The sequence below is a fragment of the Merops nubicus genome, unplaced genomic scaffold (genome assembly GCF_000691845.1).
Source record: "Merops nubicus isolate BGI_N331 unplaced genomic scaffold, ASM69184v1 scaffold9061, whole genome shotgun sequence".
Taxonomy (NCBI): Eukaryota; Metazoa; Chordata; class Aves; order Coraciiformes; family Meropidae; genus Merops; species Merops nubicus.
The window spans coordinates 1-27,217 of record NW_008586190.1 but is presented as its reverse complement, the minus strand read 5'-3'; the positions used below and the strand labels follow the sequence as shown (position 1 = coordinate 27,217).

The following is a 27,217-nucleotide window of genomic DNA, read 5'->3' as shown; positions in this document are numbered from 1 at the left end:
TGTTTCTACTTACTGGTGGACTAAAGTTACTGCTGAGATGCCTCATAACTAGGGTGTTGAGTAAAATGCAAAGGGCAAAGGGAGAAGAGAAGAATTCCACATATAAAGAATTGTAGTAATGTTTTTATTTACTGTATATGGTGGTTTAGGAGAAACACAAGACAGCTTCTGTGGCAGTTGTGAGACTTGTGACTGTGTTCAAACATGGTTGGTGGTGAACTGAGAGTGGCCGGTGCTCTGTTCCCCTGTCACTTGTTCAGAGAGTATGCTTGGGCATTCTTCCAGAAAATTCTGGGAAAAGCCTGCTGAAAGAGGAAAATCCAATCTGCAAAGGCTGTGCTTTATCTCTCTGGGATACTTGTGCTCTTTACTCTTCCATACTGCAGTTCCTTGGTACTAACATGCAGAGGACTTTCCTGAGAGCGGGTTTGCAAGGGGTAAGATACTGTAGGAGTCTTGTGTGCTGCTGTGCCCAAAAGGCTGTTGCAGTGGCCTGAAATAGCTCTGAAAGTGGGGGTAGTGAAATGCTTTGTCTTTGCACAGCTTTGTTGCTACTAATAAATTTTTCAATGCTGCACATGCTTCTGCTGTCTACATCTGAAGAAACATACTGGAAAAATAACATGCAGAGAAAATGAGATTTAAAGAACTGAAGTGAAAAGATTGTTAAAAAGAATTAAAGATGACGTGATAAGTGGCTTTAAAACTCGTTGAGGAGAAAGTACTAACTGCTAAAGCACTCTTTAATTTGGTGAGGAAAAGTAGAAAAAAGCATAAAGCTGGAAGTCAGACATTCACCTTGGAAACAAGGCAAACATTTTAACAGAGTGCTTAACCAGTGGAACAAACTACCAGGGGAGGTGGTGATTTTCCATCTCTTGAAGGCTTTCAAATCAAAAAAAGATCCTTTTCTGGATGTTAGGCTTGAGGTGAATACAGATTTACCATGAGGGGTTGAGGAACTAAGATTTGCAACCCTTTGTGCCTTGGGCATGGAGCTCCTCTGGGCTGCAGGGGCTGTTAACAGCAGTAGATCTCCAGAGCCACACTTTGGAGGCATGTGTCCAGAGTGGTGTGTGCCTGGGGTGAAAAGTCTTGCAGAGCTCTGATGGTTGGTAAGAGGATTCTCCTTGAGCTGGGCACAGGATGACCACAGAGAATTTAATAGCCTGGGACACTGGAAATCAGAACAGATGATCCTCAACTTCACTGTGCATCTATTAACTTAATTTCCAGTTTCCCTGTGCTAATCCCTGCCAAAGACTTAAGTGGAAATTAATCCTGCTGCTGGCTGCATCTCTGTAGCTATGGTCGTAGAGGACAGCAGTGCTATAAAACCATCAGCTGCCTGCTTGGTAGTTTTTTCCACTTTTTCAGCTTACAAATGCCTGCTGCCATAGTCCTTCACCCTGAGTGCCAGCCAGTGTCACTCTGACACTGCCAGATGTTTGACAGTGGCAGTGTTGCCATCTCTGCCTCAGTTTACTGGTGGCATTTAAAGACTTTGAAAGACTTCAAAGCCTTTCAAGAACTTAATATGACTTTAAACCTTACAGTCTTGTGTCTTGTTGGCTAGTTTCCCTGCCTGGTAAGAATTTGCTGGTAGTTCTGTGGCACTGCAAGCAGAGAGGCAAGCGTGTGTTAGTGATGCACAGGTAAGACTGTACTACAGAGGATAAAAATAAATAGAAAAGTGTGGAAAAAATGCTTACAAGCAAAGTGGCAAAATAAGTCTTTGGAATTCTACAAGGATTTAGTGGCATCACTTACCTGTTGTGTATTTAATTGAATAATAATAATTCTGATTTTGCTGGGTTGCAGTGTACTTAGTGTTATCTCTTTTGATGAGCCAGCTTAGACCACCTGGAAAGAACATTTCTTCTTTAGAATAAAAATTAAAAAAATAAAAGCATCACAGAATCATTAAGGTTGGAAAAGACATCTAAGATCATCAACCCAACACTACCATGACCACCAAACCGTGCCCTGAAGTGCCACGTCTATGGCATGAATGTTTACACTTACTAAATTTGCACAGAATGACCACTTCTAGTTTTTGACTTTTAAAAAATCACTTTGTATAGAATGGAGCAAAAATAAATACATCTGTTCTGCATTTGGTTTTAATTTACTTTTTTTTTTCCTCAAAAAATCATGCAACAACCTTAATCTCTTACCAGTAATAAACAATCAAGTATGAAGGCAGACTGCCAGACAACTCAGAGTAGTGGGGGTGTATAAAATACACCCTTTATTCAGCATGGTAGAATTTCTTGTTCTAATTGCAGCAGGACTTGATCCATCACTTCTAAAGCACGTCCCATTCCTCAGTTAGTGTCCTGAAATGGTTTGTCACAACCCTTTCATTCTTTGTTACCAATAACAATGTAAATAATAGTGTCTTCTGTGCTTCAGCTTCTGTAAATCTGAGATAATCCTGAGTCCACTCAGACTGTGGTACTGTCAGGAAGCCTCTACAAGCCAGGGAGCTTTTGCAGCTCTCTAGTGTAATCTCCTGGGGCTCATCATCTGCCATTTGCCTCATGGCAGGGAGAAGGGTGACTGCAGAAGAGGGTATCCACAGAAATGCTGCCCACAGGGTTTTACAGATTGTTTCATAACTTCTGAAAGTGTCTGTCCTTCTGTTTGCAGGGCTGATTGTTCTTTTTTGAGAATGGGTATTACTGTAGGGTGAAACAAAATATTTTCATCTGTCAGTGAAATAAGGGAAAACTAATATCTGAAGTGATCATAATAAGCACCCACAAAGCTCTTATGTGTAAGATGTACTTCTGTTTACTCTAAAAATCACAGGGTTTAAGATGTAGGTGTCCATTTTGAGCTCCAGCTTCTGATTTCCACTTGGAAAATAGTAAACAGAATTTTACATTATTAAATTCAACATCTCTTACCAGTTATTTGCTCCTTGGTGTTCATATATTACTGTTGTTATTAGTGTTCATTGTTTTGATGACTGAAAATGTTCATTGGCAAGCAGGTAACAGTTTATATGTGAATTACAGGAACATCTTTCATATATTTTGTATCTTTTAGTCTCTGTAATAGAAGATGGTTGTGGAATAGGATCTATAGCTGGTGCTTAAGCATACAGGGTTTTTTTCCACTGAGAAGCAATTTCATTGTTGTTTGGAAGTTATCCTTAGCAAAATTCATTCTGACAGTGAGAAATTTCTTTCAGAAAACTATTGAGTTGGCAGCCTTGAGGAATTGGTTCCATGATCAGAATAATAAAGCTAAATTTTCAGTTGTAGTTGTTTCTTGCAGAGTAAATAAAAAAAAAAGATGCTGACCGTGTCAGACTTGGTAGTCACCATGAAATCCCTTTAGAAATTTTGCATTTAAATTGTTTCTTGTGAAACTGGTGTCTTCTCATACAACTGCAGAGCTGTGAATCCATGCATTAATTTGAATTTATAAAGAAATATTTTAATTGTTGTCCTTTTCCTTTCTTCCTAGAATATTCTCTTTCTTGGACATAGTTACATTGTGTCGGTGTGCACAAGTTTCCAAGGTATGTGTTTCTGTTGGGAGTTTTTTGGTGTTCTTTGGGTTGCTGTTCTCTTGATTACACACAAATTATGGGTTTTGGGGCAATCTGCTTCCTGTCAAAACAAATCAAATTGTTCTCTGTTTGTTTATGGAAACAACTAAGCAGTGGGTCCAGTTTTGGGTTCAGATCTGTGCTTAGTTACTGAACTCCTGTTTAAAGGCTATGGAAAAGATATCCAGTCATGTCTGCTCTATATCTGGAGAAAGGATTAAGCCCAGTTTGACACGATGGCATTTATTTTTATAAGGCATGGGGCTGTGTAACACTGTTTTTCAGACTCATTTTCTGCTTAAAATTCCATGTAGTTCAGTTAATGTGCACCATGTGTCTAAGTAGATCCATCGTTTGCTTGCCAAGCACAAAAGGTGTGAAGTAGATGGACTGCTAGTGGAGGGAAGAGGCACACAGAAGATGGTACTGAAAGCACACTAAGTAAATTTTTATGTTTAGCTCATCTTGATTTTTTTTTCTTGAATTGGAATAAGCAATATTCTGTCTCTGCATCAAATGTGTACAATGAAGTGTATTCTTACATGACATGAGTGAACCTTTTATTTCATGCTTTTCTGAATGAAGATAAAGTTTTGGTTTGCTGGGTTTTTTTTTGTGTTTGTTAATTGGAATTTTCTTGTTTGTTTATTTAATATATAATTAAGTATGTAACTATTTCATTCAATGAAGTGTATTCTTACATGACATGAGTGAACCTTTTATTTCATGCTTTTCTGAATGAAGATAAGGTTTTGGTTTGCTGTTTTTTTTGTTTGTTAGTTGGAATTTTCTTGTTTGTTTGTTTAATATATAATTAAGTATGCAATTATTTCATTCCTACACACGTTACCACCCTGGCCTGCAACTTCAGTAAGTTTTGTGAGTCAACTAACATCAGGTTTTGTTACAACCTTCAACTAAAGCCTAGAAAACTGTGAAATAAAGCCAAATTGACTGAATAAGTTGTTTTTCCCTCAGAACTACCTGTCAGTTGGATGCAGTATATTTTTTTCCACGTTTATTTTTTTACTATATTTGTGTTTCTATGGCTTTTTTATTTTGCTTTCCTTTGAAGGACAAATTTTCAAACCTAGCACATGTAAAGGAAAGGCCTGAGCCTAACAGTGGAAAGTCAGCAGTTTTCTGAAAGGTTTCTTTTCCTCTCAGAATATTAGCCAGTGGTTTTGTTGGAAGGAATCTCATCTGCAGCTACTTTTCTCCATATAGGTCTAGTAAAAGTAACTTAAGAGCCAAATTTACAAAAGCTGTTTTAAAAATGGAGGGTTAAATCTTGCTGTGTCCATGTAGATAATTCATATTATTTCTTATTTTCCTGCATGTTTTATGATCTGCTTCCACATACTGTGTTTTTAACTAGTTGATATTGTAGGATTACAAATGTCCACAATGTATTTTTTTTATATTTATATACTTTTTAAAATGTCCCTAAAATTGTGTATTGTGTTATGTTTCAGTTTGTTACATTTGAATTGCCAAGAGGAAACTGAAGGTAATAAACTGTATTTGTTTTCTGTAGGCATGGAATGTTTTAGCTCTGGATGGAAGCAACTGGCAAAGAATAGACCTTTTTAACTTTCAAACAGATATAGAGGTTAGTGGCTTTGGGTTTTTTCCTTCCTGTGGTGATGTTTAAGTGCATCACCCATTTTGAGTGTCCAAATCACAGTCTGTGCTTGTGTTAAGGTTTTAAAGGCTAAAATTCAAAATAATACTGTGAAGGAGCAGGTGGGGAAGAACACTCTATTTGCCTTTTTTCACACTGGATGAGTATTTCAGTTTTGTTTGCCAGCTGTATATCAGATAATTTCAGTATATCATACACATACAGGGCTCTAGAAATTCAGAGCTGCTCTGTGGCAACTTTCCAGAAATTAAAGGTATAAATGGTGCCTCTGGATGGAGTGAGATCCTCAGGAGCATTTTCCTCAGGATCTAGAGGATCATTTCCCTGCTGGTCCCAAGTCTGTGAGACTGTGCCATCTAGTGCTGAAAGCTCTCTGGCCACTGGGCTGCAGGACTTGGAAACTGAAACAATTTTTTTTCCTGCTGACTTGCTCAGGTTTGATTTGGTGTGTATCTGAGTACCATTTCATGACAGTTTGTTTCATATGCTTTGAAGCTTGCCTGAAATGCAGGTACACATGGACTCAAGTCCTTCCCAGCAGGTAACAAAAGGATTAGGGCAGTCTTGTCTTCCCCAAGAAAAACAGGTCTGCATGAGAGTAAAACATGACATCTGAAAATGAAGACAAAAACCCATGGGGAAATACAATTCCTTAATTGAATCTGAACTGGATTATTACTTCTTGTTTGATGATACAAATTAAATTTAAAATACTGTACTGAATTTGCTCTGAATTTTGTGTTTTTGTTTCTTAGTTGCATGAATAAAACCCAGGTGGATTTTTTGTATTTTGCTAACTGTGGTTCAAACTTGAGAGTAATATACAGGGTAAATTTTTTCACTGCTCTTTTAAAATTTTATTGCTGACTCCTCTGCTATCCTAAAGTTAAAAATTAGGATCTTACAGAGGCAGGAAGAAGATTTAAGCATCTCTCTCTAGCTAAATGTGTCTAAGAAGGCTTGGAGCTTTAATGTCATCCTTTCAGTTGCCTTTAGAAAAATGTTTGTTTCTCATTTGCTGAGAAATAATAAAGAAAACCCCACAGGTCTGAGGTCCTTCTGTTAGAGGTATTTTCTAAGTCTAAAGCCTTTTTGCTGTTTAGAAACAAAGTATTGGATTTTTATGTTTTCAATATGCTTGTCTTAGGTTGTACCTAGTGGGGTTACCCTTTGAGGCACTCTGTAGCATGAGATTTAGGAGAAAGAGTGACACTGAGTTGTGATCCTCTTTTGCTGTGAGAAGCTATTGTGGTTTGGAGCAATTCAGTTACTTCAGTATATTATAGACAAGTACATCTGTAATGTAAACTCCCTATATTTATTCACAAGAGCATATTAAACCAGGAATTGTAACATGACACAGTTTTGATTGAGATCTGCTTTCACATTCAGTGTCTATGAACTCTGTTTTTTCTTCAGGTGTTTTAGTAATATTTTTTTACTTACAGATTTAGGACAGGTAAAAGCTGCTAATTGTATTTGGCAACTTTTTGCTCATTGTACTATCTGGTGGTGTTCACATAACAGCAAGCAGCACTTGATCTGAGACTATCAAATAGCAAAAAAATGGGGTTTTGTGAGATTTTATATATTAATGACTGTGTGGTAGAGAATGAAGTGAGGAAAAATAAACCCTATAAAGAAAAAAAATGTTTATTTTCTATCACAAAGATATGTGAAGATCTTCTTGAAGTTAAACTTGCCTTAAGATTTCTTGGTATGTGAAACCAAATGTAAGCTGGGGTAATTTGAAGAACTAGTTTTTTGAGCAACGTTGAATTATTCAGACAGCTGAACACATTTGAATACACTTAAGTTGCCTCTTTAATATGCTGTTTGTTGGATTTTTTACATGCTTAAAGAAGTATATGAGTTTGGGAAAACATAGATCATTCTTTTTGTATTTTCTTTGAATAATGCATTAGGGTTTGGCTTTTTTTTTCTGTAATGCAGATGGAACTTGCATGATATGTTATTCATTGAAGATTTTAGCCTTACAGTAAAGGTATTTATTCCACCTCTGCTGAGAAATAATTCTGACTAATGAGAAAGCTTTAAATAATACATCATCTTGTTTGTATGATTTCAGTTTGGTTTGGTGTAAATTCTGCTGACATATAAGATAATGTTACTTATGGACTAAGAAACAAGCTCTGATAAGAAGATATTTTCTCATGGTGCTAGCCAAGACCTTAGTATTAGAGTTGAAAGAGTAAAATTTTGACCATCCTTTATAGAGAGGAAAGCAAAAAAAATCCATTGACCTGTAATTTATTTTTATTTTTAAAGAGAAAAGGAAATAAAAGCTGCTGTTAGGTGTTAGTCCTGTTTAAGTCATCAGTGTTGAATGGAGATTCTCAGCAGGTAACTGTTTTTTTCTTAAAGTGGCAAAAAAAATTCCAAGAGAGGTAGTTCTGGTGGGGTATAGCTGGGGCTGGTCTTCATTCCCAGCACTTTCAGTTGGGTTACAATATTATGGCAGAATAAAACTCAAATCTTCCTTTTTATTTGGTTTAAGGGTCGTGTTGTGGAAAATATATCGAAAAGGTGTGGTGGGTTCCTGAGACAACTTAGTCTGAGGGGATGTCTTGGTGTTGGAGACTCCTCTTTGAAGTAAGTATAGTCCTAGACTGAGACATCCTTGTTTCCTAATGTCCAAACCAGAAGCAATTATTGTTACATTGGTTTGGATTTCTAAGTGCTGACTAATGGCCAAAATGGGGTACTTAAATATTAAGTACCTTAATAATGAGCAAATGAGATGTCAGTTTGAGATGCAAGTATAGCTACTGTTATTCTCTAGAAATGACCTAAGAAAGGAGAACTGTGCTTTTCAGAAATGCCTTTTTCTTTTATTACTATTATGTTGGTATCTCCCCATTTTCCAAGCAGTTAAAATGTTTCCAGACCTATGCTCTGGCACCCTACAATATTAATTGCATCAGTCAGTTTGTAGTTTATCTTCTAGTCTGGACAAGAAGTGAACCTAGAAACAGGAGGGAGAGTAAAGGTTGATACAATGGAGTGCCTACAAGCTTGGAAGGGGTCTGGGGTTCTCTTCTGGCTCCAATCTGAGAACAGGCAGGCAACAGGAGCATCTCAGGAGTCTCTGAATGGGAGACAGTGGCCATCCTGCACACCAGGATATAAAATGAACTCTGCAGAAGATCATTTGAATCCACCTAAGCTTTTTCTACATGCACACTGTTCAGCCAGTTTGTTCTGTGGGTGTTTTGCTGAGTATTTGAACCCAAAGTTCCTGCCTCCAGCCAAAGGGTCCCTAAGCCACGAGTGCTTTTGTGCTCAGAGAACATGTGGAGGAAGCCCTGGGGTATGGCTTTCTGCAGCTGATTCCCTCCACTGTCAGACTGGGCATGGTGTTCAGTCTGACTATTCTTAGGTGGAAATAAAAGCTCAGAGATTTTGTTCTGAGAGGCCCCTTTAAGTACTGAAAGGCTGCAAGAAGGTCTCCCGGGTGGTGGTGTCTAAGACACTTTAGGAAGAAAAATGGTTCCCCTCTGAAATATAAGCAGCTTATGTTGGGATTAACAAATGAATGATAAATGCCTGAGCTTTAAGACTTTCAAAATATTAGCATGAGAACAGTGGCATTAATTTTCAGATGCTTGTTCTGGAAGCAGCTTTTCCTAACGGGCTTTCTGTGTTGTTTCCAGATCCATTAGTTTTGTAGGTGATACTCATTTCTCTTTTTATCCTTCTCCTACATCAGCTGTTGTTTTCAAACAGCCAAGTATTGAAGCAGGTCCTTGCTCTGGAAGTCCTGAATGTGTGAGGCAGCTCTCTCAGGACATGCCCCACGCTGGACTCTCAGAGGCACTTTGCTGTTCCTCTGCAGCGTAGCATCTTTCCACATGATTTGAAGAGTGTCTTGGTTGTAAATCTCCCTCCAGTAAATGAATTTTGGAATAGCTGCTTTGAGAATTCAAGTGGAAACTCTCACCAGTGTAACTGCTTGCTGTTTTTTACCCCCCCCCATTGTTTTCCATCCACACTGGAGAGCCAGGAAGTTGTTCCCAGCCGAGTGCGTGGTCGGATCTGTTAACCACAGCAAGGCTCCAGATAAAACTGTTTTTGTGTTTCCTCCACCCCTGCCAGTAAAATCCGTGCAGTTGGAGGAAACACGGGCATGAAACCCGTGTGCTGAAATGTACTGCAGCTGTAAATATTCCTCTGCAGAGATCAAAAGAAAGTGTGTTTCTTCTAGGTAATTAGTATAATGACACATACAGGCTTCGAGCAGTATAATAGCTCCAGTCATCTTAGAGTTCATACCCAGTAGTGCAAACTTATGCATTTTAATCTCTAAAATCATAAATAACTAATTTGCACCCCACAGTGTTGTTTGATAAGCTTTGGTCCCACTTCTGATTTGCTCAAGGTATGTTCCTTTGCATTTGATGTGGGAGTGAGCCCCTTAATAAACCCTACAAAGGCTTCAGGAATGAGATGTGCAGAAACCCTCCCCAGCAGCTTAATATTTAAAACTTTCTGTTGATACCCTGAATGTTTTTAGTTAAGGTGTTTGAAGGAGATCAGTTCTGGCTTACATCTGACAGGAATAAACACCTTGCTCGAGGGGTATCTGAGAGAAGGACACCACTTGGTTTCAGCAGTTACCCAAGACAGAAACTTGCAATGGGAAGAGGAGCAAGCAGCCACTGGGACAGATGTGTTTGAGGTGTACTGTGTGGCTATCAGGTGAAGGTTTTTGTCTGAGGTAGCAGGAGGCAGGGGCCAGAGCACACTCTAGTGACCAGATCACAGCTTCAGACACCATGCTAATTCTCCAGCTTTTTTTTGTTGCTGCTTTAGGACCTTTGCACAGAACTGCAGAAACATCGAACACTTAAATCTCAATGGGTGCACCAAAATCACTGACAGGTAAGTCAAAGGGGTTTTTTATTGGCTGGGAAAATTTGGAAAAGAAGTAGCTGAAGGTATTTTTAGTGTGTCTGCTGTTTTGCAGCACGTGTTACAGTCTTAGCAGATTCTGTTCCAAGCTGAAACATCTGGATCTGACATCTTGTGTAGCCATCACAAACAGCTCTTTGAAAGGCTTAAGGTAAGAAGATTCAGCATTTTGTGTTAAAAGCATTTAAAGAGCTGTTCAACCTTTAATAAAGTAAAAAAAAAAAATCAGTGCTGAGCTTTAATACTTGTGTCAGCACTGCCTGTCTCCTCTGTGGAGGACTTCTTGGGTGTAGACTGATGTTTGTGTGTGGTCTTTTCTCATGACTTTGCTGTGGAGGCCTGGCACAGTCCACTGGCTATCATTAATTTCTAACAGTGTGTTTAATTTGGGTTTCCCACTGTTATGACTATTTGAAGGCTGGATTTAACTTTATGTATTTTTTTAATTCTCCCAGTGAGGGTTGCAGAAATCTGGAACATTTGAATCTTTCCTGGTGTGATCAGATTACGAAGGATGGTATTGAAGCACTGGTGAAAGGGTGTAGTGGACTAAAAGCTCTATTTCTTAGAGGTTGCACACAGGTACATAACTGCTTGGGTGATCCTTTAGGAATAACATTTTATTTTGGGTTTTTGAAATCTCCATGAATTAAAAAATACTGTTTTTGTTATAGTCTTTTGTTCAGTATTACAAGATGTGTACGTGCTTTGGGCTGTTTTGCTGTGCTTTTAATTCCTTGTTTCTTTTCCTGTCTCCGATTCAATTGCTAAATACAGCTAGAAGATGAAGCATTGAAACACATTCAGAATCACTGTCATGAACTTGTAATCCTGAATTTGCAATCCTGTACAGTGAGTATTTGAAGATTTGTGATGCACGTTCCCTAAATCAAACTATTTTTGAGTGCTTGTGAATTGATCTGCTTCACACTTGAATGATTCAAACAGTACATCTCTGCAGTGTACAGGGTTTTGGGTGTAATAGAGGTCTTGAATGAGCTCCCTGTTTCTACAGCTCAATGTGGATTTGGAGTCTTAGGTTATTTTTTTTCCCCTCATTATATCTTTTAACTGTAGCAAGCTCTAGAGTAAGAATTAACTGCATCCCTTCAAATGTCATTAAGTGTTTGCACCAAACCATGCAGTGCTCCAGATGTGGTTCTTGTTCTCCCATCCATTAAGGTCAAACATTATGGTCTGCTCAGAATTTTAAGGTTCCTAATTGAGCAGAAATCATACTCTGGGCTATGTAATTGAGAGTAAATTCTAATGGCATCATAACTGAAAATGATTCAGAACCATCTAAGTAGCAGGAGAAGGGTGTGTTTTTCAGTAGGAATGGAAGAGACACATCCATTTGTAATGGAACGACTGGGAATGATTTATGTGCTTTTAATTCTACTTACTACCCAAAAAATTAAATTTGCTGTATTTTATCTTTACTTTTGTTGTTCCCAATGTGACTTTTTAGGAATGGGAAAGGTCTCCTTTTAGATTTTAAATGTATTTAAGTCATTCTGTGGCTGTAAATCTTAGAAAATACTGAAAAGAACTAGAATTTCAGTCTTTCCATCACACAAATTTGAATAATGTAGTTGGATTTTGTTGTTGATTTTTCCCCCCCTTTTTTTTTTCCTTTTGGAAAATTTTCAACAGTTTTATTGCCAGAATAAAAATCTACCTAGGCTAAAACTTCCAAATCTGTTTTATACATTATTCCTAAATGAGTGTGGCATGAGGCCGTTTCTTCTTAGGATTGCATGAAAATTTTTGGAGCTCATAGATTTCTTTCAAGTGTTGAACATTTTGGAGTGTTAGGGATCATTCAAAGTCACATTTAAAAATTGCAGAAATTAAGAACAGTATGACTGCAAAGCTTGAGCTTCCATAAGCCAGATGTTTAGTTAAAGAGAGACACTTTTCAGATTCTTTAGTCTGAAATTAAAGATAATGGACATGAAAGCTGGAAAGTGTGGAATGCTTACTCTGGAAATTGCACATTTGAAAGGCACTATCTTTAGAGAAAAGTTCTAGAAACTGGGGATGTGCATGGTTTTTTTGAGGACTTTCCTGAGAGAGATGTAGGCAATGAAATCATAAGCAATTCCAGAATGGAAAATTTTCATATATAGCCTGAGAGTTTTGTTCAGCTTCAGCAGCAGCATGAAATTCACATAGTCCTTGCCTCCAGAGTAGTTCCTTTGCCAAATAATAGTGTCATGAGTATCTCTCAAAGGTAACAGAACAGGTCCAGAAAATAACATGGTTTTGTGGAGTCCAGAAATACCTGATTGATATTGGACTTTCAATTAAAAAGAAAGGAAAAAAGCAGCATCTCTTCTTATCTATAGATGATGCAAATCCTTCTGGATCCACAAAAAAGAAGACAAGACTTACAGCTTTCTGTCTAGAATAATGTTTATTTGACAGAAAAAAACTGCAAATACAAACTTCTGATACTAGAAAGTGCTGGGATGGGGGAGAGCACGAGGGGATCTCTTTGTGTTGAGCTCCTGCCATTCCTCATCTTGATTTCATCTCTGACAGGTAATGTTTGGGATAATAGCTTCAGAAGTAGGTTATATTAGTATTAGCCCACCTAGATGAGTAGCCTGTAAAAGGAATGTGCATTTTCAATTCAAAATACAGTAGAGATTTTTGTTCTTAATGGAAGAGTAATGTTAGGCCAGGTAATAAAATAACCTGTTAAATCATGAGGGATTAGTCATTCAAGAGAAAAATTAAGTTCTTGGGGTTAGGAGTGGTGAGAGGAGGAGAGAATACTTTCTCCAGAATAGAAGACCTGTGAAGAAAATATTTGGACACACCTCAAATAACCCAGTTCCTGTTGCTGTTTTGTGTGCAGCTGCATTGGAGCTGTTTCTTGCAGTTCCTCTTTCAAAGAGAAAAGGTTTAAATTCATATTCCAAATTCAGGGTGACTTTTTTCAGAATATCTAGCATAAAATAGGGGAGGGCAAACCTGACTTTTACATTTATCCCTGGAACCATCCCAGGGGAGGTTGGCTGGGGCTCTGAGCACCCTGCTCTAGCTGCAGATGTCCCTGCTCCCTGCAGGGGGTGGGACTAGGTGGCTTTGAAAGATCCCTTTTGGACCAGATGGCCTTGAAAGGTCCCTTTCAACTCAAACAATTTTATGATTCTATGATTTATTTTCCATAAATAATGGATTCTGTATAATTGTTTAGCTGTACTTTTTGCTTTGAAAATTCTCCAGAGGTGAAGGACTTTACCCTGGAGTCCTACTGTTCCATGGCAAAATGGGTAGTAAGCTCTCCTGCTGTCAAGCTTTAAGCTCTTGCTTGCACTGTTCCTGAACTTACACAGTCACTGGTATGAAAGAGACAAACTCTATAAACTACAAGTTACTTCACACAGTGACAGCTGCAATTTAAAACAAAACTGATGTGAAAATTATAAACCAAAAGCAAAGTGAAAAAGGAAGGCAACAAACAACTCTCACTCTGTGCTTCAGATTGCCTTTGAGCTGTGCTTGAGGGCTGTGTAAAAATACATCACCAAGTAGGACTTGTGTGTGTGATCTTCAATGTTATCAATGAAGATGGTTTCAGGATGGTACTTTTTGGTTGAAAATGCCCAGGTTGCTATGGCTGTGCCCAGTGTGACACTAAAAATTCAGTAATATGCCTTGATTTTTGTTCTTAGCTGTTAATGGATAACAGAGTAAGTTGAACTTCCTTCTCCCGTGTTGCAGCAAATATCAGATGAAGGCATTGTAAAAATCTGCAGAGGATGCCACAGACTTCAGTCCCTCTGTGTTTCAGGCTGTAGCAACCTCACAGATGCTTCTCTCACTGCACTTGGCCTCAACTGCCCAAGGCTGAAGTGAGTATTGTCCTGAGCATGTCATTGGTCATGTTGTTAGGGGCCTGATCTAAGAGATGGTCACTGGCATCCACAGGTGTAATTCAGCATTGTGGTGTTTGTGTTACCTTTGGAATCAGAACCTTGTTAGAGGTACCAGCTGAATATGAACTTGAGAGCTGGTCCTTTGTAACTAGCCCATGAATGTAGTCTGCTGTGGATGGGAAAAACAAGAATTAACACATGACAAATAAAACCTATTGAACCTAGCAGTTCAATTCTGTGCTTCTAGGTAAATATTTTAGGTACTAATTACAAGCCAGAAGAAAAGAAGCTATAAAGCCCATTATTTTTTTAAAAGGTAAAAGCATCTGTAGTTGTGCTGTCTTGTGATGTTTGTACTCTGATGTGGTTTTATGCAGTCGTTTGTCTTGAAAAAAAATAGCTAAATCATACCTGAGGATTATATTTACAGCTTTTGTTATCAATGTGTTTAGAATATGCTCTGCAGTACATCCTGGCTGTCTTAAATTCTATGTTTTGAATAACAGGGCTTGTTAGTTAAAACTAATCCAAACTTGTACGTGGGTGTGATTTACACAAACGTCTGTGTTATGGTGGTGTTCTCAGAAGCAAGGACAGCTTCAGCTTTAGTGAGAGCTCAGTCATGCAGCAGATCTCTGCAGAGACATAATACTCTTTGTAAGGTCTAATTTTCATGTAAATTAAAAGCGTTTTGGATTGCACTAAATTGCCTTTTTTGACAGAAATGTGCAGGAGTCAAAATTCCAGTCATGGATAAATGGAGGAAAGTGTAGAGTGTGACAATGAGGGGAAGCTAGGTGTAAATGGCAGCATGCAGCATGCTGGCACAGTGTTCCTTTAGCTGATGGGGTGGAAGTTGCTTTTGTTGCTGCAGGAAATCTATTCCTTAAGCCAGTTCTTGAGTGGCAGGTCCCTTCATGCCATCACTTGTACCCACCGGAGCTTACACGTGCCAGTGTTAGGGGCTCGGCAGCCTCCTGACACCCTTCATTGTGTTCCTTAGAAAGCCGCGCTGTTATTCCCCAGCTTTTTGCGCAGTTCCTCTCGGCTCACAGCTCAGATTGGGAGTGAAAGGAGGCGCACAGCGCTGTCGGTTGCGCAGCTCCTTCCAGGGGCAGTGCAGCTCTGGCAGGAGCCGCTGTGCCCTGGGTAGGGAAGCTGCTAGCCGCTGCCTGTGCCGGCAGGGGGAAGGCGGCTGCCGTGCTCCTGAGGAACAGCAGCGGGGCAGGCAGCGCTGCAGAGGAGTGCTCTGCAACAGCAGGCGCTGCAGCTGCCTCCTGCTAGGCTTCTGGGATCACGTATGCAGAGTACTTGATAAAAATAAGGTCGGAAAAGAAAGGGAAACGTAATTCCACCCGTGTTCTGAGTGGTTTGGTGCCTATGAGAGAAAACTCTCCTGCCTCTCTTGGATGTGCTGACACTGTTCAAAAGCTTTTGAGTCTTCTCTGTGCTGCTCTCACTTCACTTCAGGGTCTTGGATGTCCTACTGTGCTGCTTTCCATGACACTGCTGTGTTCTGCAGCTGTCACCTCTTGGGAATAACATCTCCTTGAAAAAAATCCTAAGCTTGACCAGCTCCCTTCAGCTGTTATTTTCCCCTACATCAAGATAGAGCTGCCAGCTGTCTTCTCATGCCTTTTAATATCTCCTCATCTAGGTGCTTGATACCTTCTCTGTTTTTCTGTTGTAGCACTTTTTAGTGTTAAACTACTGGTAGGTGTTTTGGCGAGGCTTGCTAAGAAGAGCACCCATGAATGTCTTTGCCTAGGTGGTGGTGTGGAAAATGGGACCTTACTGCCTTTATCCCCACTGATGTTCTCTCCCACCTGCTGCTAACTCATGAGGAGTAGGGAGCTGCTGTGTGCAGGGACACTCCAGCTGTGAACATGGACAAGAGGCAATGGCCTCAAGTTGCCCCAGGGGAGGTTGAGGTTGGCCCTGAGGAACAATTTCTTCCCCACCAGGGTTGCCCAGGGCTGTGCCAGGCTGCCCAGGGCAGTGGTGGAGTCCCCACCCCTGGAGGGGTTTCCAAGCCCTGGAGATGTGGTGTGAGGGACACGGGGCAGTGGGGACCTGGCAGGGCTGGGGTCATAGTTGGACTTGGTGATCTTAAAGGTCTCTTCCAACCAAAATGATTCTGTGAATCTATGAAAAGACCTCTGCAGACAGTGGAGGTAACTGTGAGGTCTGTTTTGGAGAACATGGCTTTCTCTAGGAATGGGGAGGCTGCTCTCAGGTCTCACAGAGCCTCACAGGCTCCTGTGCCAAGTACTTTGTGACAATCCCTGGGTGGGAAATAAATGTCTATGGTATCTTGGAGGAGGGGGTACCCCCTCTGTACCTCTCTGTTGGCTGTTCCTGAGTTCCCATCACACTTCTGACCCTTGCTGAAGAGCAGCACTCTGGATGGGGGTTTCAAGGTGTGTCCTGTGGGCTGCTTACCTCAGAAATCAGCCCTGCTCTTGCTTTTGGCCTGGGAGAGGCTGACCCAGCAAAGCCACAGTCCCACCTCTTGGCTTCTGGTGGAGCTGTGGTGTTCTTGTGCACACAGCCTGGCTTTTCCCTTTGCACCTTCTCTCCAGAGAGCTTCCCAACGCCCTCCTAAACCACTGGAAGGATCTGGATGCCTCTGAGTGTCACCAGAGTGAGAGGTTTTCTGTCCATCCTTCCCTGCCCCCTCCCCACTGACTGAGTGAGTTGTGTGTAGTTCATGCTGCTCATTCCATGGTGTTGTGGCTTCCCCTTGTTCATCTTGACACTCTACCTGTAAAGTAGAAAGTGTTCATTAAAAAAGAAGAAGAAAATAAAGGCAACAAAACGTTGCTGGTTCGTGGTGGTGCTCCTTGGGGCAGATGCCCTTTTGTTTTTGGTCAGTACTGCTGCCCAGTGCCTGTTGGAAGAGTGTTGGGTTTATCTGTCCAATCCCTGCCTTGTTTTCTTTGAGGTTGCCTTGGTGTGGGTGATTGTTTTTACTGGAGGTTTTAAGCTCCTTGCTTTCTGGTAACTTGCTTCACTGTGCTTCCAGCAGAGGCCCTGAGTGAATTTCTAGTAAGCAGTTGCTCAGTTTTGTGGCTTCCCAACATCCTGTGTTTAGAGAACAGGCTTTAGATGTAGGCTTCATCTGCATTTTCCTTATCTCAGCAGTTAGTCTCATCTCTTTCCTCAGACATGAGAAAACTTGAGCATTATGCCATCTTGCTGAAACAAGAGGTTAAAATGCCCATAAATATGTATCATTTTTCCCACTAAATGTTGAGAAGATTTGAGGATTGAACTTAATCTGCTCTGTGACTATTAGAATCTTCTGATAAGCTGGATCAGAAGTCTGCCTAGAGGTTTTTGGTAGCCAATCTCTGTGAAAAATAGCCCTGTCTGTACAATTTACATGTGCTGCCAGGAGCTCTGAGCTGCACAAGGCAGATTTGTATCTCAGAAGCATTTGCTGTTGTCCACGTTAACGTTTTCTTTAACATTTCAAACTTTTCCAGGATTTTGGAAGCTGCAAGATGTTCCCACCTGACAGATGCTGGGTTCACCCTTTTAGCACGGGTAAGGGGCTCTCCAGAGGGTCAGAGCTCACCATGAGCTCATCACTGCTGAGCAGCAGGAGCTGACCTAGGGTATGAGGAGGAGCAAAATAAAGTAGGAAAAACCCAGTGGAAGAGGGCACTAAAATAATTATTTCTGTATTATACTGAGAGCTGTTACTTCATCTATTTTGCCACATACCATTGATTTTTTCACTTTTCCCCCTCATTTTTAAATTCTTTTCCCATGCAATTTATGATGTTTAACATAATTCTAAACTTGTGATCTTTATTCTAGACAAATTTCCCCTGTGAAGATGACACATACCCTTGTAGCATTGACACCCAAAAAATCACCCTATAATAGATGGTTCTGAGCAAACCTTTAGGTTACAAATATTCTCCTATTATACATACTAAACTATAAGCACTTGTGCCCTGATTCATACTGTAGATGTGTAATGTGAGCATATTGATGGTATCAAATGCTTCAGACTTGTGCCCTGCTGCCAGAGCACAGGGTTACACCACTGCCTTGAGTCATCAGCAGGTATTGAAGGCACTTCTGAAAGCTTGATAGGGATCTCTCAGAATACTTGTATAAATGCAAAGTGCAGCTTTCTCCCAGCCTTAAAGTGGACCCATTTTTACTGTTTCCACTATTCAGAGGCAAATCAAACTGTCTTTAAGGCTTCTTTCTAATTTATGTTTGTTTTTTTGTTTCAGAATTGCCACGAGCTGGAGAAGATGGATTTGGAAGAGTGTGTTTTGGTGAGGTTTAGTATGAGAGGGAATATTGAACCCTGTGCATTAGCACTTGCAGTTCATGGGCTTTGCTTTCTGTTCCTAGTGCTGGTTCTGACAGTAAATAACCACCCCCACTGGGAAATTCTCTCTGGGGAAGCATTGGGTGTTCCCCTGAAGGAACAGCACCTCCGGCTGGTGTCTTATTGGAGGCTCAGCTCTCCTGCTGTCTGTTGCTTATGGTTGTTTGGTTCCTTTTCTTTCCAGATAACTGACAGCACGTTGATACAACTGTCTATACACTGCCCGAAGCTACAAGCACTGGTAAGTTGCAGCTATTTGTTTGTGAACTTTAAGAGAAGCATACAGGTGACAACTCCAGGCTGGGCACTCCCTGTGTGAAAAGGTCCCTGATGTAGTGTGATACTGTGCAAAACATCTGCAGGTTTTGTAACTGTTCTAAAAGCAGATGAAAATATTTACATACATTCTGTGATTAAAAAAAACCCACCAAATCAGTGAGTCATAACCAGAAAGGTCATATTGTATGGTTAACATCTGTCATAGCTGATTACTTAGTTCAGCTGACAGTACTCAGCTCCTTTCTGGGTACTTTGAAGTGTTCACCAATGGTTTTCTCAGGGAGCATGACACTTGACATCAAATCCTGCAGAAACAAAGCCACCCACTGAAGATAAATGTGGTCACTTGCTGATCAGTTTTGCATCATCCAGGCAGTTTTTCCCAGGGATTCCATTTACACAGTATTTTACAGAAGGGTTTTGGACCAAGGCTTTTGATCCCAGAGGGATGAGGTGCCTTTGGTGGGGCACCCTGCTTGCTGGATTTCAAAGCATGTTCTCGAGGGAGTGGTTGCTTAGATCTTTCAGGACTTCATAACCAATTTCAAATGACACAAATTTGGCTGTTCATCAGTCAGGGTGCTCCAGAATTACCATGTCCTTACAACAGGCCTCCTGTGTTTAGGGCCAGTTGTTCTAAAAGTGTAGATTTCTTATAAACTGCTTCAAATCTGTGAGAGAGAACAAGTATCTTTATAATCTGTTCTTAGATGGGATTAAAGGGAGGTCTGCTGCTTCCTTAATTAAATTGTGTTGTGGTTAGTGTTGCTCAGTGTTACTAAGGTAGCACTGTGAGGAGAGATGGCTTTTAAAGAGGAGCTAGCTCACCATTTTTCATTGCTGTTTTTTATTTTTGCTTTTTATTTGTCTGCCCTCATTTCTGTAAGGAGTTGTCAAGAGATGTGGAGCTGTTTATAGGGGACACTTTCTGTTCTTATGCAGTGGAGATGTTTTTGTGCTGTGATCCCAAGTGGAGCCAGAAAAACTCCAGGCTTTTGTTGATGTGTGAAAATAATTTGACTGTATCTCTTTGTTCTGAGATTTCAAGGAATTTTTTGTAAAATTCCCTGTTATTATCACTTTCTAACAGGCTTATGTGGTACAAAGTACACATTACCTGGGGTATTTGTTTCACACACTTGCAGGAGCTCAGCTGTACATCCTGTATTGTCCTTTCAGTACCAAACTGTGTCTCGGGAGAGCTGATTTTATAAGCTGCTTACTTCCTGGGACAGAAAACTCTTAATTAGGTAGCAGTGTTGCTGGCTTCACATATCCTCCTGTCCTTCCTCAAGGCACCAGGTCTGCTAAACACGTCCTTTAACCCTGCAACTGCCAGCTGCTCACTGCTCCTGTTTGGGGAGGGTGAGACTGGAGGAGCTGGAGCCCAGGGGAAGCTCCTGTGGTGGCTTGTTCATCCTGGTGAGCAAAGGAGAAGAAAGAGTTGAGGGGCAAGTTGTTCTCAAGGGCAGGACAGACCCTGCATGTCTGGCAGCAGGCAAGAGATGCTTGTGACCAGCTGAGGAGAAATAAGGTGAGGTGGTGGTCCCCAGGCTGAAATGGGGGAAGGTAGGTGTGATGGCCAGGGAGAAGGGAGGGCTTACACCTTTGATGGAGATGACTGGCAGGAGGTGCTTCTGAGCAGCAGGTATAAAGCAGTTTTGGGTTCCTGCAAGTGTTCCTTCATCACTTGCTGTCCACAGAAAACTTGTGGCAAGGAAATTCTGCTTCAGGATGAGTCACTGAGAGACTTGGATACCAGTCTGGGCTGAGGGTTCCCAGCTCTGTGCACGTTTTGGTGCAGGAGATGGAGGACACTCATTCCACTGGCCACAGAGAGCAGTTTCTAAGCCTGCCCCCAGGAAAGGCTGTTTCCTGTGGCTGTCATCACTGCTTCTCCACAAGTCATGAATTCCCTGAAGGAACCAGGAAACGGCCTTATGTGGTGCTACTGCCTGACATGCTGCAGCTTCTTCCATGCTCCTCAAATTCAAGGGTTTAAATAAATAGATGGAGCAGAATTTTGTAGTTTGCTATGGCTGACAAGCAGAGCAGATCTGCTTCTGGACAAGAGCTGCTTTACTCCCTCTACGTGCAGCCCCAGGTGCCTCATGGCTCTTTGAAATGGTTATTTGGCACATCATCCACTCTGTTCTTCATCTGTCTGCACATGCAGAGGCTTGGTCCTGGTGGTGTGCAGGAAAACAGGGTAGCTGTGACACTCCTGTCAGGAGATCCTCATCTGTTCCTGCATATTCTTGATCCTCCTTTAAAGCCTTCTCCTGTGTCTGGCACAGGTGTGCTGTTCACAGGGGGCTTGAGGAGCTTTGCCAGTGACACATTTTGGGACTCATTTTGAAGTTAAAAATAAAGTACAGCTGTTTGGGTGGGTAGGAAACACCTTTGTTACTCTGCTGGATTTCAGCTGCAAACTCTTGGTAACTGTTGAACCACGAGAAGGAAGGAGGCTGAAGAGGCCTCGTGCTGTTGGGAGGGCTGCTGCTAATGCTTGCCTCTGTTCCAGAGCTTATCTCACTGTGAACTGATCACGGATGATGGGATCCTTCATCTGAGCAACAGTACGTGTGGTCACGAGAGGCTGCAGGTGCTGGAGCTGGACAACTGTCTGCTCATCACTGACGTGACTCTGGAACACCTGGAGAACTGCCACAACCTGGAGAGAATTGAGCTGTACGACTGCCAGCAGGTCACACGAGCTGGAATCAAGCGCATCAGGGTAGGGCTCTGCTGGCTTGTTCTGGTGGCAGTGGGGGGGACTGCAGGAATCCTGCAGCTGTCCTGGGTGTGGGAGGATGGGAAAAGGGTTTTTCTGCTAGGTCCTTACCTGTAGGGAGGAAGTGGAGCTGTTCTCTATGAGCAGTTATAATTGTCTAAGCCTGTTTATAACCTCTGACACACTTGCTGGCAGGTTGTTGAGTGCTCATCTTCTGCTTTCTAGGGGTTTTCAAATACAGGCTTCTGTGTTTTTAGGATTGTGTAGCAGAATTCTTTAACTTTGCTACAGTATACATTAACAGCAGAGCCAATAGCAACGCAGCAGCGTGGAGACTGGAGTTAGTGGGTTGTAGGGCTGTGAGGTCCCAGAATGCAGTGACAAAATCTCCTCCTCCGTGCTGGACAGGACACGAGGACTCCACGGCAGGAGAGGACAGCTCGGATACTGCCCAGTGTGGTGCAGAAGCTTTGTTAGCTAACCCCCTTAGGAGAGCCCGCTGGCTGGCAGTGCCTGAGCCCTGCTGCTGCTTCTCCTTGGCTGTGACCAGGTTTCCCCCCGCAGGCTCACCTACCTCACGTGAAGGTTCACGCCTACTTCGCCCCGGTGACCCCCCCGCCCTCGGTGGGGGGCGGCGGCCAGCGGCTCTGCAGGTGCTGCATCCTGCTCTGACAGCCAGCAGGGCCCCAGCAGAGGGGGAGGTGGCCGTTGCTGCAGAAGGGGCCTGCGCGACCCTGCGGAAGGAGGAGCTTCCTGCCCGTCCTCACGCTGCCCTTCCAGATTCCTGACAAGAAAAAGCGTTCGGTTCCCTCCCAGGTAAAACTCTCTGAGGGTAACGTGCAGCTGCGGCTGAAGCTGGTGTGAGGCTTTGGTTTGTGTGGGGAGCTCCCTCCAGGTGAAGGTTGTGACGAGATGTGGGGCTCAGGTGGGTCCCCCCGAGGAACTGAACCTGCTGTTCTGGAGCACACACGACACCCCAGAGCAGGGTTAAGGACAAATCAGCTTTAGCAGACGTTAACCAAAAGGACCTGGCGAGGTAGCCACGAGCTCTTACAGCAAAACTGCTTCAACTTTTCCATGGTTCAGCTTCGTGTCTAATCGATCCAGGACGTAACAGTCATGTCAAAAGGTAAGGGGGTACCTCAAGAGATGCTTCCCAAGGTTTGGGGCTTGGTGCTGTTCAGTCTGTGTTGGGTCACAGCAGCAATGCTGGAGCGAGGGATGCAAGGCAAGCTTCCTGCCCCCCCTTTTCCAGCAGCTGGGATTAGAACTGTAGGCAGGAGTTGAACCAAACCAAACCTGTGGTGTTCCAAAGGCAGAGAGCCAAACTCTTCACATATGGGTTATTTAAGAAGCTGACAACTTCTGACTGGTAAGAATAATAATATCTATGTATTAACTCTTAAGGCCATGCTTTCATCCTTAGTTTGTCAGTGCTAGAGGGTTAGAAAACAGAAATTTTTTAATATTATCTGAGATAACTACTTGAGAGTTGAGAAAGCTTTGTTGTGTAAGATGGATTGTGCGTGTGTACGTTTTAAGAGTTCAGGGCCTGTGTGTTTACTGAAAACTGATCTAAATACTGGCTTCAAAAGCAGTTGGAGAAGCTGCTACTGCATAGCCCTGCAATGGTGTGTGCCCCCAGTTTTCAGCTGCCTTCCAAAGGGAGCGTGAGAGGCTCGTGAGTAACGGGGGCTGGGCTGGGGTCCTGCTCCACAGCCACAGACGGGGAAGGGAAATGGAGGTGGTGCCTTTTTGAGGCTGATCACATCTCCCAGGGCAGGACGTGGGTTTCTCTACTCCTACAAAAGCAGCCAGGGGGGGCTTGTTTTGTAGAGCAGGGCAGAGTTGTTCAGCTGCACTCTGAGCTCCATCAAGCTACTGCTATAATAATGGGGAGTTTTAAGCAGATTTTATTCAGTCACTGGTACCAGTATGTCAAGATGTTAAGCCTTTCGTTGACTTATTTTTTTTTTTTCTAAGAACATAATGAACCTTGTAAGTCTATTGCATTAAAGATGTACAAAACCAAATGGAACCTACTCTGCTATGGGACAGGTCAATAAACAATCAGCTGATGTCAGGTTTGGATCTGTTTCAGTTATTTCCCATTTAACCAGGTTTCTCTGTCAGAAGCAGGAGATCTCCGTGCAGGATAAAGGTTGGTACCAGTCGGCTCCCATCACTCCCCTGCCACCATCTCTAGGGTAGGTCTGAAGCTCAATGAAATGGCTTTAATGTGGGGGGAAAAAAGCAAACAGAAAGAAGAGCACCTTTACAAAATTATTGAAAAACATTTATTATACTTAAATTGAAATGTGTACATCTTATTAAAAAACAAAAGCGATTTGCTGGTGCCATAATTTAATTCCAATTTCAAGTGAGCTGGACAAACTACTGTACAACTTTCAATAGTCTTTAAAATTAGATAGTTGGATACTTTCCAATCAAGGATTTTTCCACTTTTTATAAAACATTTGGATCTGGATACGGTGTGAGCTGGAAAGACACAAGTGTCAGTTCAAGAAAATACTAGGACCAAACAATACCCAAAGAAAGATGAACAACTTATAGGCAGAAATGTTGAAGTACATAAAATTTTACTTTCAGTGCAGAAAAAAAAAATAAAAATAGTAGGAAAAAAAAAAACCAACCCAACCTCTATCTTTGATGAATTTAAATTTTCAAAATGCTACAGCTTTAAGAAGCGTTTCTGCTAAGCGCTCGAGCCAGTGGTGAGAGAGGGAATGAGAAAAGCCCAGCTGCTTTTTCACATGCTGTAGTAGTAGTTACCTTCAACACTGCAGCATAGAAAGCCGACGATTCTAAGCCTGACAGCAAGGTGGAACTTTTCAAAGGCACCAAATGACAGCTGGGAAACCGTCACTTAACGCCTTGGGAAGTGCTCCCCTGGGAGGGTAGGAGCTGACAGGAGGGAAGGCCCCAAACAGGGGGAAGCAGCTGCACCCACAGCTCAGCTCAGAGCAGGCCCGGGGAGGGGGGGACCTGTCCCCAGCAGCAGCTACAGCTGGGGCCGACCCCCGAGCAGCAGCTGTTGAGTGTTGCTGGAGCAGCTCGTGGGTCACCTTCCCTCACGGGCTAAGTGCCAGCACCCACCTCCCCCCCCTGCTCCCCTTTTGAACCCCACCCTGTGACAAGCCAAGAGTTAGACTGCAGCAGCGCTCGGCAGAGAACCTAGGAAACTAAACATAAAGGATGCATAGGCAATTCTGTTCCATTAAATTCATTAAAGCAAAACACAATTACTCGGTACCCCGTGGGATTTCTATTCACCCCCTCCGACAAGGTACTACTGATAATGCAGTTTGCTGCATGCATATATTGCATCTGTCTAGGGCTCCCTGAAAGCCCTCTTCTGGCATTTACACTTGTACATACACTCTTATACACAATTTACACGGGCAGCTGTGCTGACAGCGTGACTCTCGCCGGACGCCTCGTCTCCACCCGGATCAGTATGTGCTCTGCTAACACCCAAAACCACACCCAGCCGAGGGTGCGGGCGAGGAACAGGCCAGCTGCTGCAGGAAGGTGAATGCCCCCAAATAAGCTTTTACATTCATCTCCAACTGGATACAGCCCCACCGAGGAGCAGCAGGGAGTGCTCTGCCTGGAGAAGCTGCACCTACTGGCCGTGATTTGCCTTATTTCAGGGGAGGGCACAGACCTTCGCTGGCGCCGCCGGCTGGCCCGGCCCCTCGCGGGAGGACACTTGGCTATGGCAGTGATAAGGAAGTTCACCTATCAAACAGCTCGTTAGAAAGGTCATTTTGTGTTTTCAATATGAAACATCTTATAGGGTGAAGTTCGAGCCTAAGGTGGCAGATGATCTTCGTGATCTGTAGGCAGGACTCGGTTCTGCGTGGGAGGATCGCTTCACAGGCGTGGGAACATCACTTCAGGATGATGTGGAAGCCTTCACCGTTTTCAGCTGGAGAGGGAAAAAGCGTGTCAGGCTTTCAGAAACAGCACTGTAAATACAGCAGGGGGTGCACCGAGCCATCCAGCTGTGGGCTTGTGGTGAGGGGGAGGTCAGGACTGCTAGGAAACATCACATTCCAAACGTGGGACAGGCCACCAACTTGCTAGTCAGGCTAAACACTTGAAGAATAAGTAACCTGATAAAAAATCTCTCTGGTTTGCAGTGATTCCTGAACTCCACCCACCTCACCTGACAGTGACTGTTAATAGCCTAGAAAGAAGCTGACAATAAATCCTTCGTATGGCTTTAATCATCTATTTTGTGACACAGCCTTAAACTAGAAAGCCAAATGGAAACCGTGTTAAAAACCCCAAACTCTGTGGGTTTTAGGGTTGGTTAGAAGAATCAACAGTTCTAGTTTAGAGCATGAGAAAAGACACAGTACCTTTGATTGTGGTGAACAAGAAACAACTCTCATCTTGAAAGTTTTGAACCATCTACAACAACAACAACAAAAGGCTTTGAAACCCTCCTGCATATGACCCAACACCAGAAATAAATACCAGCTATTAAGCACAGTGTATGTTTGGTGTTATTCAGCAAGGGACAAGCATGCACCAAATGAAATTAAAATACAGGTTCATTATCAAACAGAGAAGGTGGCAAAGCAGCAGCAAGCCCAAGGAAATGCTCCATCCTGCTGTAACTCCTGACTGCAGCTGGCCAAGCCAGGCTCTGTCCCTACCTGGTCGCTGACGAGGATGTGGATGCCCGTGGGGCCCTGCCTGTAGACCTGGTTGATCTGGTGCAGGGGGATGTTGAAGGCCAAGGCCAGCTTGCGCGTCACCTCCGAGGCCACCATCTCCTCCAGGTAGATGGCGTGGTAAACTGCAGGAGGACAGAACGAGCTCAGCAAGCTGGCACCAACAAATAACTGCAGGACCACTGAGCTTTAGGGTCACCTGGCCGTGGCTCTGGGAGGAGTTCTGGCCTGTCTCAAAAGCAGCAGGTGACATCTGACCTGTCCCACTGCACTGTGGCTTGAAACAGGGATGGAGTTTGGTGGTTTGCTGGGTTTGTTTTTAAAGGAAGCCTTTTTCACCTGGCTGAATAACTGCTGCAGCTCTCCTCAGCAGGGACTATGAGCTGTGCAGCTCAGGGCTGGGCTGGCCACTCTCTAGCCTTATTTAATAGCATGGGAGGCCCTTGGCAGCTCTGTGCACAGTCCTCTGTCCCAAACAAACACGAAGAGAGCCAGAGAGGAAAGAGGTGTCTGAGAGACAGCATGGTGCTGACAGCTCCTCCTCCTGTCACACTTCAGCTGGCCTGGGCAGGGAGATCTCTTCACCCAAAACCAGGAGCCGGAAAAGAATCCTTTCAATTAACCCTGTTCTTTTAATTGCAACACTGACATGAATTCACAATCAAATGTGAAGTTCCCATCTGTGTTGAAACATGTCAGGAAAATCAACATTGAACCCAGGGGCCTGTGCACTGCTGGACTGTTCCCCCTTGTCTGAGCTCCACCAGCTGTACTTCAGTGGCACAGAGAATGGGAAAGGACCAAAGTGGTTTATTGGCACAAAGCTTTTACAGGCCCTTATGGTTGTTTGATGAATCCCCTGTCCCTAACAACACAGCACAACTAGCCTGAGAGCTCCTTAATTAACTAGCACACAGCTACAGTTAGTTTATCCACGGAGAGAAGAACCCCAGTGATTGAGCCTGGAGGGGTTTTCGGGCTCTGTTCAGCCCCTGCAGGCTCAGAGCAGCACCGTCTCTGGGTATGCAGCGATTCAGGCTCTTCCCTGCTCTTCTCCCTGCCCCTGCCCCAGCGTGGGGCCGGCCCGGGCTGGGACCCCCCTGGCACCCTACCGT

The 27,217-nt window shown here is 42.9% G+C and overlaps 1 protein-coding gene across 1 annotated transcript; it reads left to right on the top strand.

Moving 5' to 3' along the window:
• Positions 1 to 3,477: 3,477 nt before the first annotated feature.
• On the top strand, positions 3,478 to 22,068 carry FBXL2 (F-box and leucine-rich repeat protein 2; the record flags this gene model as incomplete). The annotated part of the gene is made up of 13 exons (XM_008948565.1): positions 3,478 to 3,532; positions 5,100 to 5,174; positions 7,726 to 7,820; positions 10,041 to 10,109; positions 10,195 to 10,290; positions 10,595 to 10,721; positions 10,917 to 10,991; positions 13,875 to 14,005; positions 17,518 to 17,578; positions 18,283 to 18,327; positions 18,568 to 18,624; positions 21,187 to 21,399; positions 21,961 to 22,068. Coding segments are annotated over 13 exons (1,207 nt in total), but the record flags the coding sequence as incomplete, so codon positions are not given.
• Between the last annotated feature and the right edge of the window lie 5,149 nt (positions 22,069 to 27,217).